Source organism: Microtus oregoni, unplaced genomic scaffold (genome assembly GCF_018167655.1).
Source record: "Microtus oregoni isolate MIOR12 unplaced genomic scaffold, Mior012 000015F_ref0000493, whole genome shotgun sequence".
In the NCBI taxonomy this organism is placed as follows: Eukaryota; Metazoa; Chordata; class Mammalia; order Rodentia; family Cricetidae; genus Microtus; species Microtus oregoni.
The window spans coordinates 10,318,403-10,333,972 of NW_024543074.1; the positions used below are offsets into that span (position 1 = coordinate 10,318,403).

At 49.3% G+C, this 15,570-nt stretch overlaps 1 protein-coding gene across 1 annotated transcript; it reads right to left on the reverse strand.

The window, feature by feature from the left end:
- Positions 1–4,456: 4,456 nt before the first annotated feature.
- Positions 4,457–11,921, reverse strand: Mrps23 (mitochondrial ribosomal protein S23). Its single transcript, XM_041665115.1, has 5 exons — positions 11,768–11,921; positions 10,852–11,022; positions 6,050–6,127; positions 5,473–5,599; positions 4,457–5,114 (listed from the first exon to the last, which is right to left on the reverse strand). The coding sequence occupies exons 1-5, from the start codon at positions 11,809–11,811 to the stop codon at positions 5,019–5,021; spliced, it is 516 nt and encodes a 171-aa protein (XP_041521049.1). The 5' UTR covers positions 11,812–11,921; the 3' UTR covers positions 4,457–5,018.
- Between the last annotated feature and the right edge of the window lie 3,649 nt (positions 11,922–15,570).

The following is a 15,570-nucleotide window of genomic DNA, read 5'->3' on the forward strand; positions in this document are numbered from 1 at the left end:
CAGACAAGGCTGGCCTCAAACTCAGAAATCTGCCTGCTTCTGCCTTGCTAGTGCTGGGATTAAAGATGCATGCCTGCTTGCCCGGCTGAGACCTTTGTCCTAAAAAACCAAACAACACACAAAAGAGATAGTAACTTTGGAGGGCCAGGATTGAGAGAGTCAAGTGCTCACACAAATGACCGGTGTGGGCAGCACAATTCCGTGTTCTTTCTTGTCTACACTAATCTAAGGCAGATTCCTCCCCAGCCTTCCTAGGCACAGAGGGCAGAGACTATGCCAAGCCTGCGGCTTCTGCTGCCCTCTGATCAGTGAGCTGGGTGCTAAGAGTGCAGTTTTGTTTTGTTTTTTGGATTTTTCAAGACAGGGTTTTGGTTCCTGTCCTGGCACTAGGTCTTATAGACCAGGCTGGCCTCGAACTCACAGAGATCCACTTGCCTCTGCCTCCCAAATGCTGGGATTAAAGGCGTGCACCACCACCCGGCTACGGTACAGTTTTTTACAGATTAGGAAACTGACTCTCCTCCCTGCATGAGACAGCCATAGGTTTGGCTTTTGGTTTCTCTCGGGCGGGGGTTCCCATTGCTCCCCACTGCCTCCCTGCCTCCACCTTCCCTCCCTCTTCCTCTCCATGAAATCTACAGATGTGTCATTGAGTAAAGAGTGTTCAGAAACATTGCTCTGAGCAGTCTCCAGGGGCTCAGCAGTTAGCTCCTTGCACACCGGGTCCCCGATACACATACACCCGCAGGCCTCCGCCATTTGTCCTGTGGCCTGTTCCCTCCCATCTCTACTCCATCCCAGTAGCACCTTAGGACCTCAGCTTCCAAGACCTCCGCAGAACGTTAGTACACAAGGACACTTCCCAACCTTGAAAAACGAGGTACCTGGAGGCAAGGAAATAACGCTCTCTTTCAGGTAGAGCAGCGTGAGATCGCAGCGCCATCTAGTGGTACCGCAGCTGACTACTCCCGGGCGGTGACATTTTCAGACAATCAATATCTCATTATTAACCATAATCACAACCTGATGTTTACTTTTGGAGACGTGTTCTGGCAAGGGACGCACGTGCACTTTTCTGCCTGATTCCGAGGCCTGCGATCCTAAATGCCACAATGACTATTAAACAGTGTCCTGCCAGTAAGCAAACAGGAGGGAGCCGAGATTGACGGTCTATCTTTTTCATCTAAGCTGCTCACCAAAAACAAAGCATCCGTTGAAGCCAGTGACCTTTCACTAACTGCTGGAAGGCAAATGCTTGATAAATAATAAATGGACCCCTACTCGATGTTGCTTGGAACCATCTTTTAATTAAAAGAACCGAGCAGTGAGAAGGTCAGGTGACTGATGTTTAAGTTAGAGTCCCGGAGAAGCGTCAATCAAGGGTAAAATTAAGCTTGAAATCCAATGTGATTGTCAGTTTAGCAATTCAACAACAACAACAAAAACTCCCGATGCAATCCCCCGGTGGGAGGAAGCAATGGTAGCTGACGGTGGCGTGTTTCGGGGACATGACACTTTATTCTCAGCCTCCTGTGCCCTCCCCTAGCAACCTTCTCACCACGCCTCAGCAATAGCCACTCTCTGGGCACACCATCTCCACAGAAACTGCCTTGGAGCTGGACTCATCCAAAAAGGGGCCAGCATGCCACACTGAGTACTACCCTAGGAGTGACATGGAAGCCATTTCTTGTTTTTTTCCACGTCCTCTGCCAGCCAAGGTGACCTCCACCAAGTGGCTCATGGAAACGCCCTGGCAGCCCACAGCTCACTCAGCCTCTGGAATAGACCTCCCGAGAAGAGGGCAGGGAGAAAGCGAAAGCTCCCACTTCTCTGCCCGCCCTCACTCCACCACCTCCCACTTCCCTGCCCGCCCTCACTCCGCCACCTCCCACTGTCAGGGTCGCGTTGTGTCAGATGCCCTCACTCCAAGACAGCCTCTGGAAAATTGCCAACCCAATCCAGTTTCCTGTTAGGCTCGGTCACAGCCAGCTCTGAAGAGAATGGACGAGGTCCAGGGACTCCAAGCAGGCCACATCTGGATCCTCTGGAGCTAGGCGGGTATCTGTAGAAACTCAGGAAAAACCTTTATCAACCTACTTTAACGGCTGAAACTTGTGGCAATCCTCCTGCCTCAGACTCCTAAGGAATGGGATTAGATACGCACTGCCACACCTGGCTTCAATTTCATGCATGTTATGTGTGCTCACGTGTGTATACAGACACGTGTAGTGGTGAGGACACTCACTGACATGGCTATCTCCTCAGCCGCTGACTGCACTTTGGTTGCCTTGCTCCTTCCTCCCCTTAACTGAGAACACCGCCTGTGTTGTCCCCTGCCCCTGCCAGCGCCGCCCCACTGCCCCCACCGGTAGCTCATTCATTCTCCGAGCTCCGAACCTTATTCCTTTATTAAAGACTTTGTCCATTTCCTAAATACCCAGGCCTTCCATCTCTGCCACCTGGGCACTGAGCCATCACCTCCACCAAGCAGAATTAAAGCCCTATTCCCTGAGTGTGCCGATTCCTTCCCCACTGGTCCCCTCCTCATAACACTGCCCGTCTCCTGGTCACTCGGGTTTGTAATTGGGACGAGCCACCTCCTCTCCCCCCTCTCCCCGTCCCAAGTCCTGAGCAAGTCTTCTGTTACCTGGTGCTGCTTTCACTACACAGCTTCCCCGCTCGCTTTCCTACCCATCTGAGCTCCTCCATGTCGCTGCCAAGGCCATCACGGTCCGATCCACACCCGTAAGGAAACCAGTAAGCTGTGCGTTCGCCATCTCAATTCACCTCACGACACAAGCCACAAGTCCAGGCACAGCTTGCCCTTATCTTGTCAGCTGGTGACTGTGATGGGCACAAGGTGACACCAGGACAAACGGACATCCAGAAGGACCCGGCTCTTCAGGCTTGTCTTCTGCAAAGTTCACTGAAGCCTGGACGCCTGCTTCCGGCTTCAGCTCCCCAGCTGCTCCAGCTCTTGGGAGGGCCTGCTCCTGAAGCTGTTTAATGCTTCAGCACTCACAAAGTAAAATGTCTGTCCTTGTTTGCGCTTAATAGGAAGGAAATGCTTGGAGCAGAATGCAGGCCACGGGAAGTTCGGTGCGAGTACAGGGGGCAGACTGGGCAGACAAACCATAGTGAAGGCCTGAGTGCCAGCCCTTTGGGGGTTCAGCAGGAAGTTGATGCTCAACCTGAACCACAAAATTCCCAAACCGAGCCACCATTTGAAATAGAACCTGATCTCTAAAGGGGGGAGGGGGTCCAGCACAGCACACAGAACTTTCCAGGTTCCCCCAAGCAGTATTCCAAGACTAATCCAAAGAGGCCCACTCCCCCGCCCCCAATCTCTACCAAGCTTCCTTTTGTGTGAGTATGGCTGTACATGCACATGTGGGAACCAGGTCAACCTCAGCTGTCACTCCCCAGGTGCCACCCACCCTGTCTTTGAGTCATAGCTGTAATTTGGCCTGGAGCTCACCAAGGAGGCTAGCTGGCTAGGTCCCGGGACCCACTGACCTTCTCCTAGCATTGGGATTATTTGTGTGGGCTGGCTTCTACTTTTCACTTGGACGCTGGGAATCAAACTCAAGTCCTCTGACTGAGCCTCTCCCTGGACCCTCTACCAAAGGTTTCTACGGCCGTTCAAAAGCCTATCCACGTTGCTGCTTCTTCTCAATCTCATTGTAGACTGTCCTAAGGCAAGAAGGGAGCAGCCGGAGAGAGCAACCAGAGAGAGGCTTCTGCACAAACTGGGACTTTGGTCCCTAACCTCACAAGTCCCTGTGGAAGCAGCTCTCCCCCCATTTCAGAGGTGCTATCCTGAGTCCCTTCCCTTCCACAGGCTGACTCAATTTCAGAACACATGGAGAAAAGCATTCTCACACACTGATGGAGAAGCAGAATTCAAACAATAAAAACCCAGAAATGTAAGGACTGGAGGAGGCGCTGAGCCAGCTCCTGGGTTGCCCTCCTGAGAACAAGGCCTGGGGCACCACTGTCAGCTGCTGTCCCCAATCTTTCCAAGTATTTGGGATCCAATCATGTCTAATATCTTCAAAAGGATGGGATTTGCTTCTCCATCTGAGTCGTGAGGAATGGTAAGGCAGGAGCAACGCTGGAAGCAGCGGAGGCTAGGGGCCTAATGGCCTTCACGGCGTTCTCACACGCAATGACATGGGTGTTGTTCTTCCATCCAGACAGGGAAGGCCTACACTCAGAGAACTGTGTGAGAAAACCAGAGACTGAAGATAAGAACACCTGAAGCTGCTTTTGACTACAGATGAGAACTACTACCCACAAATACAGGAGCTGCATCACAACGGGCGTCTCGTTCACTAGTAAAACCCAGTATGGTGGAGCAGACCGGGGAGGCAGGATGTTCATGAGGAAGGCCATCAGTTGCTCCAAGCCTTGCCATCTTGGAAATCCAGGTACTAATAAGAACAAAAGTCTTGAGTAAGGTGTGATCATTTATTCATTCAACAAATATTTCCTAAAGTTGCAGCCTGTGAGCTGCAAGCCCATGCTAATCACCTCCAATACACTTAACAATGACATTCGAGTGTGGCTTTGGTCTTCGTTCGCATCAGACAGGTCCTCAGTCTTACTGCAGCTGGCTGGGCCTGTCAAGCTGCAGTCAATAGCTCTACAGAGAAAATACAAACACCACCTGCAGATGGAAACACTTGGCCAAGGGACCGCACCATGTGGGTGAGTAGAATTCTGCAGGAGGGATCCAGACAAGAAAACGGCGAGGTTCAGATGCAGCAGTCCACAGCTGGCACGGGGCACCTTTAAAGGCTTCTGGTGCTATTCACTTTGAAAGCATTAGAGAACCCTTATCTAACCATACCGTGAAATAGAAGTCCACAAAACTGGAGCTTTCAAAGCACGAGACTGAGATTCATGACAACCCAGAAACAGCAACTGAGTGAAGGCCTGGGAAGGAGACCAACAGAACCTAAGCAGCTCAGTGAGCAGTGTCCCAGGTGGTGGGCATGCTCAGTGCACAGGAGGCCTCAGGGAGGGGAGACAGCTGTCCTCGGCTCCTGCTGCTCCAGGGCATCTTCCTGAGGCTGGTTTCCTTCCAATGGGGCAAGGGGTCTGACCCGGACCTGTAGGGTTTGAGGGAATGTGACTACTTCCAAGAAACAAGCATGTCTCTCAGATGTGCCCATGTACATAGCTGGCTGCATACTCTGGCATTAGGGAAACATTTAACAACGACATCTCACGTCAAATTCTCTTATGATAAGCAGCAAGTGCACAAAAACTTCTCTAGAACCACATTCTAAGAACCCAACAGCTATAAACAGCACAGAGTCCCACACATTCAATACAACAGTATCCGACCTGGGTGTGTGTGTGTGCGCGCGCACACGCTCACACTCCCACAAATGCACAACTGAGCACACGTGCTCCTGCTGAGCCCCACCCCCGGCCCAACGCCAGCTTTGACAATTAGGAACTCACCTCTCTTGCTTCTCCTACTCGTCTTAAAATGACACCTTCTGCCAGCAAAGCCTTCCCCGTCTCCACAAACAACTTTGCTTCGTCTTTCTCTCCAAGATCCTGCAGTTCCATGTACTTCTCCACAAACCTGCAATTTCCAGGCCTGTGTTGGGGCTGTGGTGACATCTGCCACACGATAGCAAGCAAGTCCCGGAGAGCTGCCTAGAGAAGCACCCTTCACACACTCCTTCACACAGCTTCGCCGGGCGGTGGTGGCGCACGCCTTTAATCCCAGCACTTGGGAGGCAGAGTCAGGTGGATCTCTGTGAGTTCGAGACCAGCCTGGTCTACAAGAGCTAGTTCCAGGACAGGCTCCAAAACCACAGAGAAACCCTGTCTCGAAAAACCAAAAAAAAAAATCCCACACTGGGGAGGCAGGGGCAGGCAGATCTCTGTGAGTTCAAGGCCAGCCTGGTCTACAGAGGAGCTCCAGGGCAGCCAGGGCACAGAGAAACCCTGTCTCAAGTCTGCCACCCGCCCCACAAACCAGGTGAACCCTCAGGGGAGCTTGATTTACTCAGGCCGGGGAAATACTTACCGCTGACAGGTAGATTTGAAGTTTGGGTTGAATAGATCAAAAGCTTTGTGACCAGATCCATAGGCAGAAAAGAATTTCCTAGAAAACACAGAAACAATATGAATCTCCAATTAAAGGCTATGGGGAACGGGGCAGAAGGACCACAGAATAACTGCTAGACCCTGAGAAGATACAGAGCCTAAACCAAAGAACAAGGCATGCATCAAGTGAGTCAAAGGAATCTCAGTGAGAACGATCACTCCCTCTCCCATCTGCCTCAACTTCCCTGCTCTCCTCTCAGGGAGCAGGCTTCTCATGTGTCGCCGCGTTCAGAAAAGACCACCACAGATAACACTACAGATGCATTATTCCGTGTGTGTGTGTGTGTGTGTGTGTGTGTGTGTGTGCATGCGCGCATGTCTGTGCCACGTGCATTCTGAGTGTTCGGGTGCACGTGGAGGACAGAGCAGGACATCAAGTGTCTTCCTCCACCAGTCTCCACTCCAGCGCTTTGAGACCAGTCTCTCCCTGGCCTGCGAGCTCACCACTTTGGCTAGGGTGGCAGGCCAGCAGGCTGTCAAGATCTGCCCCCTAAGGCTGAGGTTATAGGCACACATAGCCAGGACCCGCTTCTCACATGGGTGTTGAAGACTCACACTCAAGTCTTCATACTTCCACAGCAAGTGTTCTTACACACTGAGCTTTCTTCAAGTCCCCAGCCACATTCTTAACCCAAAGAAGGGGTACCTATCTTCCTTCTTTTTAATTAGGGAAGCATCTGTGTATCAAAAATTAATCCTTGCTGGGCCTTTGAGGTGACTCAGAAGGTAAAGGCACTTGCCGCCAAACCTAACAACCTGAGTTTGATCCCTAGAACCCACATGGTGGAAGGACAGGGCTCCTGTCATGTTGTGCTCTGACTTCTACATGCATGCTGTAGCATGTACTCAAACATGTGCATATATACATGCACATCTCCACTTTAATAAAATACAGTAAAAACTGCAAAATCCCTAAGTGTGCCAGTGCCAGTGCGATCAGTCAATGACTATCACCGTCTTAGTGATGTAGGTGGTGTCTGCCAGAGCGCACGAGTGGAGGTCAAAGGACCACTTGAGGGATTTTCTCCTTCCGCCATGTGGCTCTGGGGCTTGAACTCAGGTCATCAGGCCTGGCAGCAAGTGCCTGTACCCACTGAGTCCCCTTGCTGGCCCTCCAGAACATTCTGATCAGCCCCCACAGAGGCCCAGGATCATGAAGCACTCACACCTCTCACCCCATAGCTTGTGTTTTTAGAGATTATCTCAAATCAGCGCAGAGACTCTTTCTAGTCCTTCGCATCAAGACTGTTGCAGAATACCTGTGCTGCCTGGCGTAGCGTACCAGTCTGTCCATGGGATAAATTCCATAAAAATTGGGGGGGCAAGGTCAAGCTATTGCTATTTATATGTTAAAACAAACAAACCAAAACCAACCTTCCAACTGCCCAAGTGCTTCTCCAAGCAGCTGTGCCAAATTTATACTCAGGCAAATTCTACAGTACACAAGTGCCTGTTTTCCTGTTTCATGACCCTTGCCAAATAGATAAACTGGAAATTATAATTACAGTTTCAGCACCACCAACCGTCCCCCCAAAAAGAAACAGAATGCCATTAGACATCTTTTTAAGCCTGACAGCAAACTGGATTCCTTTCCTGTAGACCATTCACGCTCTTTGTCCATTTTCCCAGGTAGTGCTTGCTATGAACTAAGAATTCCTCCATGGAAAGCCCAAGGTGCAAAAAAGTAAAGCTGGGAACTCTAGGAGTTCATCAGATCACAAGCACAGCCCTTAAATAAGACAACATTGGTGTCCTTAGGGAAAGACAGAAGGCATGCTTCCTTTCTGATCTCTCCCAAGTAAGGACTACAGCAAGAAGACAGCACTCTCAGAGGTGGGAGATATCTCGAAGTCCAAAGCCAGCTTCATCTACCCAGCAAGTCCCACCCACTCTGGAATCAGAGTGAGTCTCTTTTAAACCAAACAATCAAATGGATCCGTGGTGGCACAAGGGCCAAGTGCTTGGGCAGTATGTATGGGAATCTGAGTTCACCTCCTAGGACAGCAAAGCACAAAGAGGCCACAATAAGTGAAGCAAAAAAAGTCACCTGACAAGTACATGCAGCAAATCCATGCAGAAATGTTTGGAAAGTCTCAGGGAGCAAGAACATGCTTGTCCTGCCACCTCAGGAAGAGCCACACAGAGCAGAGAGTGGTAGCTCATGTCTGTAATCCCAGCACTCTGGAGGCTGACGTAAGAAGCTACAGAAAACTAACTTCAACTCGCCCTCCACTGGAGTAAGACTGTCTCAAAACACAAAACAAAAACTAGTTAACTCTTAACCTCTCCATCTTCCTTTTCAACGTCTTCACCACCATTAAGTCATTAGCGTTTCATCACCAGAGAGCTATGAACAACCAGGCCGTGAACCGGACTGCGCACGAGAAGATGGCAGTGAGCAGGACAGTCTCTTTGTCTAGGGTGAGGGTCAGAGAGACAGAACTAGTGACTAAAGAACCCACAGCCTCACACATGCGAGGCGAGCGCTCTATCAGTGCGATACAGCCCCTGCTTATCTGAACAGAGTTTCACTGTGTAGCTCAGGCTAACCTCAAACTCTTGATCCACCTGCCTCACCTGCCAGGTGCTGGGATTATACACGGAAGCCACCATGCCCTTAGGCTGTGACATCTGAATTGCTCTTTGTTATTTAAAAGAAAAAGATGTTTAAGGACATTAGAAGACCATTTTCCATCACTATTTATGTTAGAAGAAGTAGAAAGCAAAGTAAAGAACACATATTTTCATGTATACCAACAACACCTGATTAGGACTTTAAAGGTAACTCAGAAAATAGGGCTGGCCTGGGACTGGCGAGATGGCTCAGTGAGTAAGAAGGATTTGCCTGATGACAAGAATTCGATCCTTGGAATTCACACAGTAAAAGGAGAAAACCAACCACCACAAGTTGTCCAGACCCTACATGTATGCTCACAAACATGTGCACAAGTGCACACACACTAAATAGACAAATAAATGTAGTGAATTATATATATATCTCAGCAACAATAACAACAACAACAACAAAAAACCTCAGATGTGGTATCCTATACTTGGGATCCCAGAAGTCAGGAGGTAGAGGCAGAAAGACCCCAAGTTCAACATCATCCTGGGTTTAAAATAAACATTAAGATAGTTGAATTTACAGAAAAAGATCTTCCCAAACACTCTAACCATAAAGGTAAACAGGCCAACACAAACAAAACTGGTAGATGTGACTATATTGTATATCCTAGTGCCTAACACATGTAGAACAAGGTTTGACAGGGAAAAAACAGAAAACTTGTAAAATGAAATAAACAACTTCTATACACTAAGAAAGGCATTATGGTGCTAGAGATGGCTCAATAGTTAAGAGCACTGAACACACATGGTACTCAGGTAAACATTCAGGCAAAACTCCCATTCACATCAAATTTAAAAAAAAAAAAATCTTTATTTAAAACAAACAAACAAAAAACCTACAAAACCTCTGGCCTCCAGGGGGCACCTGTACTCACAGACAGGTAACTAAACATAAAAATAAATCTTAAAAGCAAAAAAATATCCGGAGGCAAAGGCAGTTGGATCTCTGAGTTCAAGGCCAGCCTGATCTATGAAGCAAGTTCCCAGGACAGCCAGGGCTACACAGAGAAACGCTGTCTCGAAAAACTGAAGAAAAAAAAATGTAAAGAGCATCTCCCCTCACCTTCACAGCTCTGATATACTCGTGTCCTGTCTTATGGTGTGAACAGGATGCCGGGGACAGTGCTTCCAACGTGACAAACCTAAGTTCCAGGAGCTGCCTTCAAACCACTACCTCAAAAGACAGGGTGATGGAGGATCTTTCTTCTTTGTGCTTCCCCTTTGTTTCTCAGTTTTATATGATGAATATGTACTAATACACCAGACATGGCAATACATGCCTATAATACATATATAATACATGCAGAGGCCGGAAGATCCCGTTTCAAGAGAGAAAAAAAGAAGAAATAGATGCTAAAGAAATAAAGTACCCAAGCACTTTCTTCAAATTTCTGGGGATAATTACTTTAAGTGCTTTGCAGTCCTAAGCATCCTTTCCTGTGTGGCTTCAGTGATTGCTAGATGTTAAATCTACAGACCATATTCCTCTGATTTCCACTTTTAAAGAAGCAGATGTGGTGGCCAACTGAAGCTTGGCATCAGATGTTATTTCCCAGATCTGCCACCTCCCTGTGCAGCCACAGGCAGTTAACCCTTGGCCTCACAGTGCTCTTGAATAAAACAGAGGAATGAGAACCACCTGCCAACAGGGTTAAAGTCTATGAGCTGATGTCTGTGAAGGGTGTATCATGGTACCTCACACAAAAAAAGACCGCCAGTAAACAGACAACTTTAGCTGCAATGTTCTGTCAGTTTGGGGGCTCCAGATTCCACTTCTTAGAACTTCTGTTTCTGCTGGGCAGTGGTGGGGCACTTAGGAGGCAGAGGCAGGTGGATCTCTGAGTTTAAGGCCAGCATGGTCTACAGAGTGAGTCCCAGGACAGCCAGGGCTACACAGGGAAACCCTGTCTCAAGCAAACGAGCCAACCAACACTTGCTTCCTCTCACCACAGAGGAGGCGTGAGATGCCATTGTCTTCCTTGCTATACAGGACCAACCCCACAGAGCAAGCCCCTGTCAGCTGTTAGCAGACTTGGACAAAAACCTTCCTTTCTGAAGGTCGGGTGCACAGCGCAAACTACGGGGATAGCTACTCACGCTCGAATCTGATCCTCGCGGTAAAAGATGTCCTGGATGCTAGCTTTGGCTTTGCCATATCGCAAACGGGGTCTTCGGAAGACAGGTTCTCTGAGCGGCGGAAAAGCCTTATATATGTCATACCACAGAGGTTTCTCCTTCAGCACTCCAGAACGCATCAGATCCCTCGTCCTTAAAGAGAGAACAGAACCAGGGTCAGTCAATTACAACAGCCTGCCAAAGTCCCTGAACCAACGTAGGGCAGCCAGAGCAGCGTAGCTCAGGTGAGCTGAGCAGGGCTTCCCACCTAAAGGAGACATGGCCACATCCCACAGCCACCTAGCAAGGATAAAGTGTTAATCCTGTTGTTTAGGTCTCACGTAGCCTAGGATAGCCTTAAACTTTGTGTGCAGTTGAGGATAACCTTGAACTTAGTGCCTCCCTGGATTTCTCCAGGGCGAGGATTACAGAGTGTCCATGCCAGGCTGTCTTTTTGTTTTGACAAAAGTTCGCCAGTAGCCTGACTGACCTGAACTTCGCTACGTAGCCCAGGCTGGCCTCGGTCTTGAGGCGATCGTCCTGTCTCTCGCCTCCCGAGTGCTCAGAGTACCAGTATGGGCCACCACACTCAACTTGAAGCCTCTCCATCTTCTTGCACACATCCCGCCCCCAGCCCGTCCACCGTCCCATGGTGGAAACGCAAAGACCGTCCAGTCAAGCCCTTCAGCCTCTTCTTTATCTAGACGCCTTCCCCGAAGTGGGGTGGCGAAAACACAACCTTGAAAGTGACAGATCAGAACCCCAAGAGGACATCGACAAACATTCCGAGCCAGGAGGGAGCCGGGCTCGGACGTCCGCAACCGCGTCCCGTTCCTGCCACGCCAGGTGGGTCGTGACCCGCTGGGAACCCTGCTCACGCCCGACTCGGAGCACGCACCGGGTAAACACGCTCCCGATCGTCTCCAGCCGGCTCCCCGCCATAGCTACTTAGGGCAGAAAGCCGCCAGCTGTTACCGGAAGCGGAAGCGGCCACAAGCAAGCGACGGGGGAAACAAGCTGCGGACCGAACCGAGGATCACAGTCCCGCCTTAGCGGACCCAGAGGGCGGAGCCAGACAGAAGCAAACGACGGGCTGAGCGGGAGCGCTCGGTTACTCGTGCGGGGCGGGGGGGGGGGCTCAGACAGGAGCAATCGATAACCGAGCAGAAAGGGCGGGAGTGCGCCAAAGCTACGCAGGTGTAGTAAATGACTGGTCCAGGGCTAAGATTGAGTGTGACACTTGCTTTCTTCTTTCTGACTGTAGGAAGTTTCCTCCTCTCCGGCAGATCGGGGAGTGTGGAGCAACACAGTGGGGCTCGCGGAGATGAGGCACACCCTGCAGTCGGGACAACCAGCCCATCTTGACATTTGAGGTCATCAGCTCCAGGCTCGATTAGGCCTAATCTTAGCCAGTAAGGCTATGCAGAAGGAAACTGAGGGAGAGGCGAAGTCACTTTCCCAGGAAACACGAGCGTCCAGGTCTCCTTCCTTCAGCGGGGCTCGCTGGAGCAATCTGCTTTCACACTCAGCGAAAAGCTGCCTGCAAGCAGCGTTTCCTCCGCTGGAGGCGTCCCTCGCCCGCCCGCTAGCTCTGGAGTTCAAAAATTGGAAAGCGTTCGGAACTAACGCGTTCGGAGGAGGAAGCTAAAAAACCTGGGGGAAAATAAGCTGTCAGTGTTCAGCTGTTCAAAATATGGATTTGGAGGGATGGATGCCTTAGATCAGGAAAAGCACTCCATAGAAACTGAGGCATTTCCAAAGTGTTTGTGTAGGGTCATCATTGTTGATTGTAATGACAAGATTAAAAATAAAAACTCCATCGAGCTGGAGAGAGAGTTCAACAGTTAAGAGCACTGGCTGCTCTTCCAGAGAACCCAGATTCGAGTTCCAGCTCTCACACAGTGCCTCATAACCACCGGTAACTCCACTCCAGTTCCGGGGAATTCGATGCCCTCTTCTGACCTCTGCAGGCACCAGGCACAGACAAACATGCAGGCAAAATGTTCATACACATATAATTAATTAATTAGTTAATTACTTAATTAAAATTCGTCAAATGACCTGTCCGTGGCAGTGCACGTCTTTAACCCCAGAACTTGAGATGCAGAGGATCTCTGTGAGTTCGAGGTCAGCCTGGTCTACATAGTGGGTTCCAGGACAGCTAGAGTTGTGTAGAGAGACACAAAACAAACAAACAAACAAAAAAGTGGCTGGAAAATTAGAGTTCATGCGTTCTATGAAACCTTATGCAGCTATTAAAATTAACAAACTAGGTCCGTCTGTATTTACCTAGATTTGTGTCCATGGCTTGTGATCAAAGTAAAAAAAAAAAAAACAAACCTGCATCTCGTGAGTGGAATTCCATCCTGTAAGAGGGGGAAAAAGAAAACATACATCCACAGGTGCCAATGTTTATATGAGGATAAAATCTGTGCCAAAGAAAACCAGACTTCAGTTATCCCCCAGCACAAAAACGCAAGGGTGAATTCAGAGGTGTTTTTCCTCTTTACTTTGCCTTGTAAAGAGTCTGTATTCATATGTAAACTTTTTGACCCAAAGAATGTTTTGAGTCACACACTAGGTCTCCAAGGAGCCCAGTATCTTTCTTTGTCCTTTGGAAAAAGCATGAGGTCATCTCGAATTCCTCCCACTCCAAGGGAGGTCCCAGGAGGAAGGCAGGGAAAGTTTTCATTATCTCACAGATAACTCCGCCTACCCACAGCGTAGCTTTTATCACCCTCATTAAGGATGAGAAAGCAAAGCCGCAGGAACTAAGTACCTTTGTCTGCTCCACCCCTGACTGAACGGTGCTCCTGCCCAACCTGGGCACTTTCTCATACAGCACAGTGCTACCTTATCTAGCCTAATGCTGGAGACTGGCGACCTCAGACTTTACCAAAACTGGCCTTGGCAGCAGGAGCTGCAGTGGCCTGAGGCCTGAGCTGAGAGGTGGGCATCACTGCTGCCTCCAGACTCTGGACCAGGGGCTGGAGTGGTGGCAGATCAGTTAAGTGCATAGAAGGGACCTGAGTTCCCAGCGTCACAACAGCCTGTAACTCCACTCCAGGGAGACCTGATGGCCCTGAAGTTTGTGGGCACCAGCCTGCATCTGTACTACACACACACACACACACACACACACACGAGAGAGAGAGAGAGAGAGAGAGAGAGAGAGAGAGAGAGAGAGAGTTTTTAAAATAAAATAATTCTTAAGAAAGAAGAAAAGATGTGTGCCTGCAAGTCCACTACCTATAAACCAGGACACTATACTCTGTATTTAACCTAAAAAGCAAAAGCAAAAGGACAGACTCTGGCCCCTGGGCCAGCTGTGAAGGGTTCCTAGGTCCTAGTCCCTAAGATCTAGGGGAGTCACCATCTCTGGAGAGTAAACATGCTCCTAGCTAAATATAACTCTCCCAGTCCTCAGCAACGTTCTAATTCCGTCTGCGTCAGAGCTATCTGCCGGCCTAGTCTACAGACACGTTTCCCTTCTCCCTCCGAGGCCTACCCCTGTAAGCTTGGACAGTCCAAGCTGCAAAAGAATAAGAGAGGTTCATTCTGAGTTCATGGAGGAAAGCCAAAGACATAAATTCTCATTTCAGAAGAAATTACAACATGGAGGGTTTTCTCCGTGGGTTATCCTGGGGTGATCCATCCGGAACTTCTGAAATTTCTCTTCCTATTGTCACATTTAATCCACCCAGAATATTGGTGGGCAAAGAGGAACACTTGGGGGTGCGGGGACATGGCTGATCAGAACCCCACACCCAAGACGCATTCGCTCATAACACAGGATGCAGATGTTGGGTAGCTGGGGACAGAAAGAATGGACAGTGGGGGCTGTATGTCTTCTAGAGTCAGTTGAAAGGGACGATAGGATACACAGTGAGTGATGGTCAGCAACAGTCCCGTGGTGGTTATAGTGCCACGGTTGTGATGGCCACAGGGAGTGTGGCCTTTGATGGCATTCCACAGATCACCTTATAGGAGGAGGGAAGCCAAGAGTCCCATGTGCAAGTAGTCTACCATTGAGTTACACTCACTCCCACCCCTCTTCTCACTTTTCATTTTTTTAAATATTTATTTATTTACTTATTATGTATACAATATTCTGTCTGTGTGTATGCCTGCAGGCCAGAAGAGGGCACCAGACCTCATTACAGATGGTTGTGAGCCACCATGTGGTTGCCAGGAATTGAACTCAGGACCTTTGGAAGAGCAGGCAATGCTCTTAACCGCTGAGCCATCTCTCCAGCCCCCCTCACTTTTCATTTGAGACAAGATCTCACTAAGTTGCCCAGGATACCCTTGAACCTGTGATCCTTCTGCCTTAGCCTTACAGTAGCTGGGACTACAGGCCTGTGCCAGACCGGGAATTGGTTTGGTTTTCCCCATTCTATCCACTAGCACTTAAACACAAGCTCTCGCCTGACTCTACCAGAACAGTCTGTGTTCTTCTAATGAACCATCACTTTAGCCCGTTGCTTGCTGATGTTTGTTTCTAGACAGGTACCACTAAGTAGCCTGCCTGGCCTGGAACTTGCTGTGTAGACAATGCTGACCTTGAAATACAGAAATCTACCTGCATCTGCCTCTCAAATGCTGGCATTAAAGGCACGTGGCACCGTGCCCAGATCGTGGTGGTGGGTTATTGAGATGGGCTATCTGTCTATGGAGACAGCTAAGTTGATAGAGTGCTTG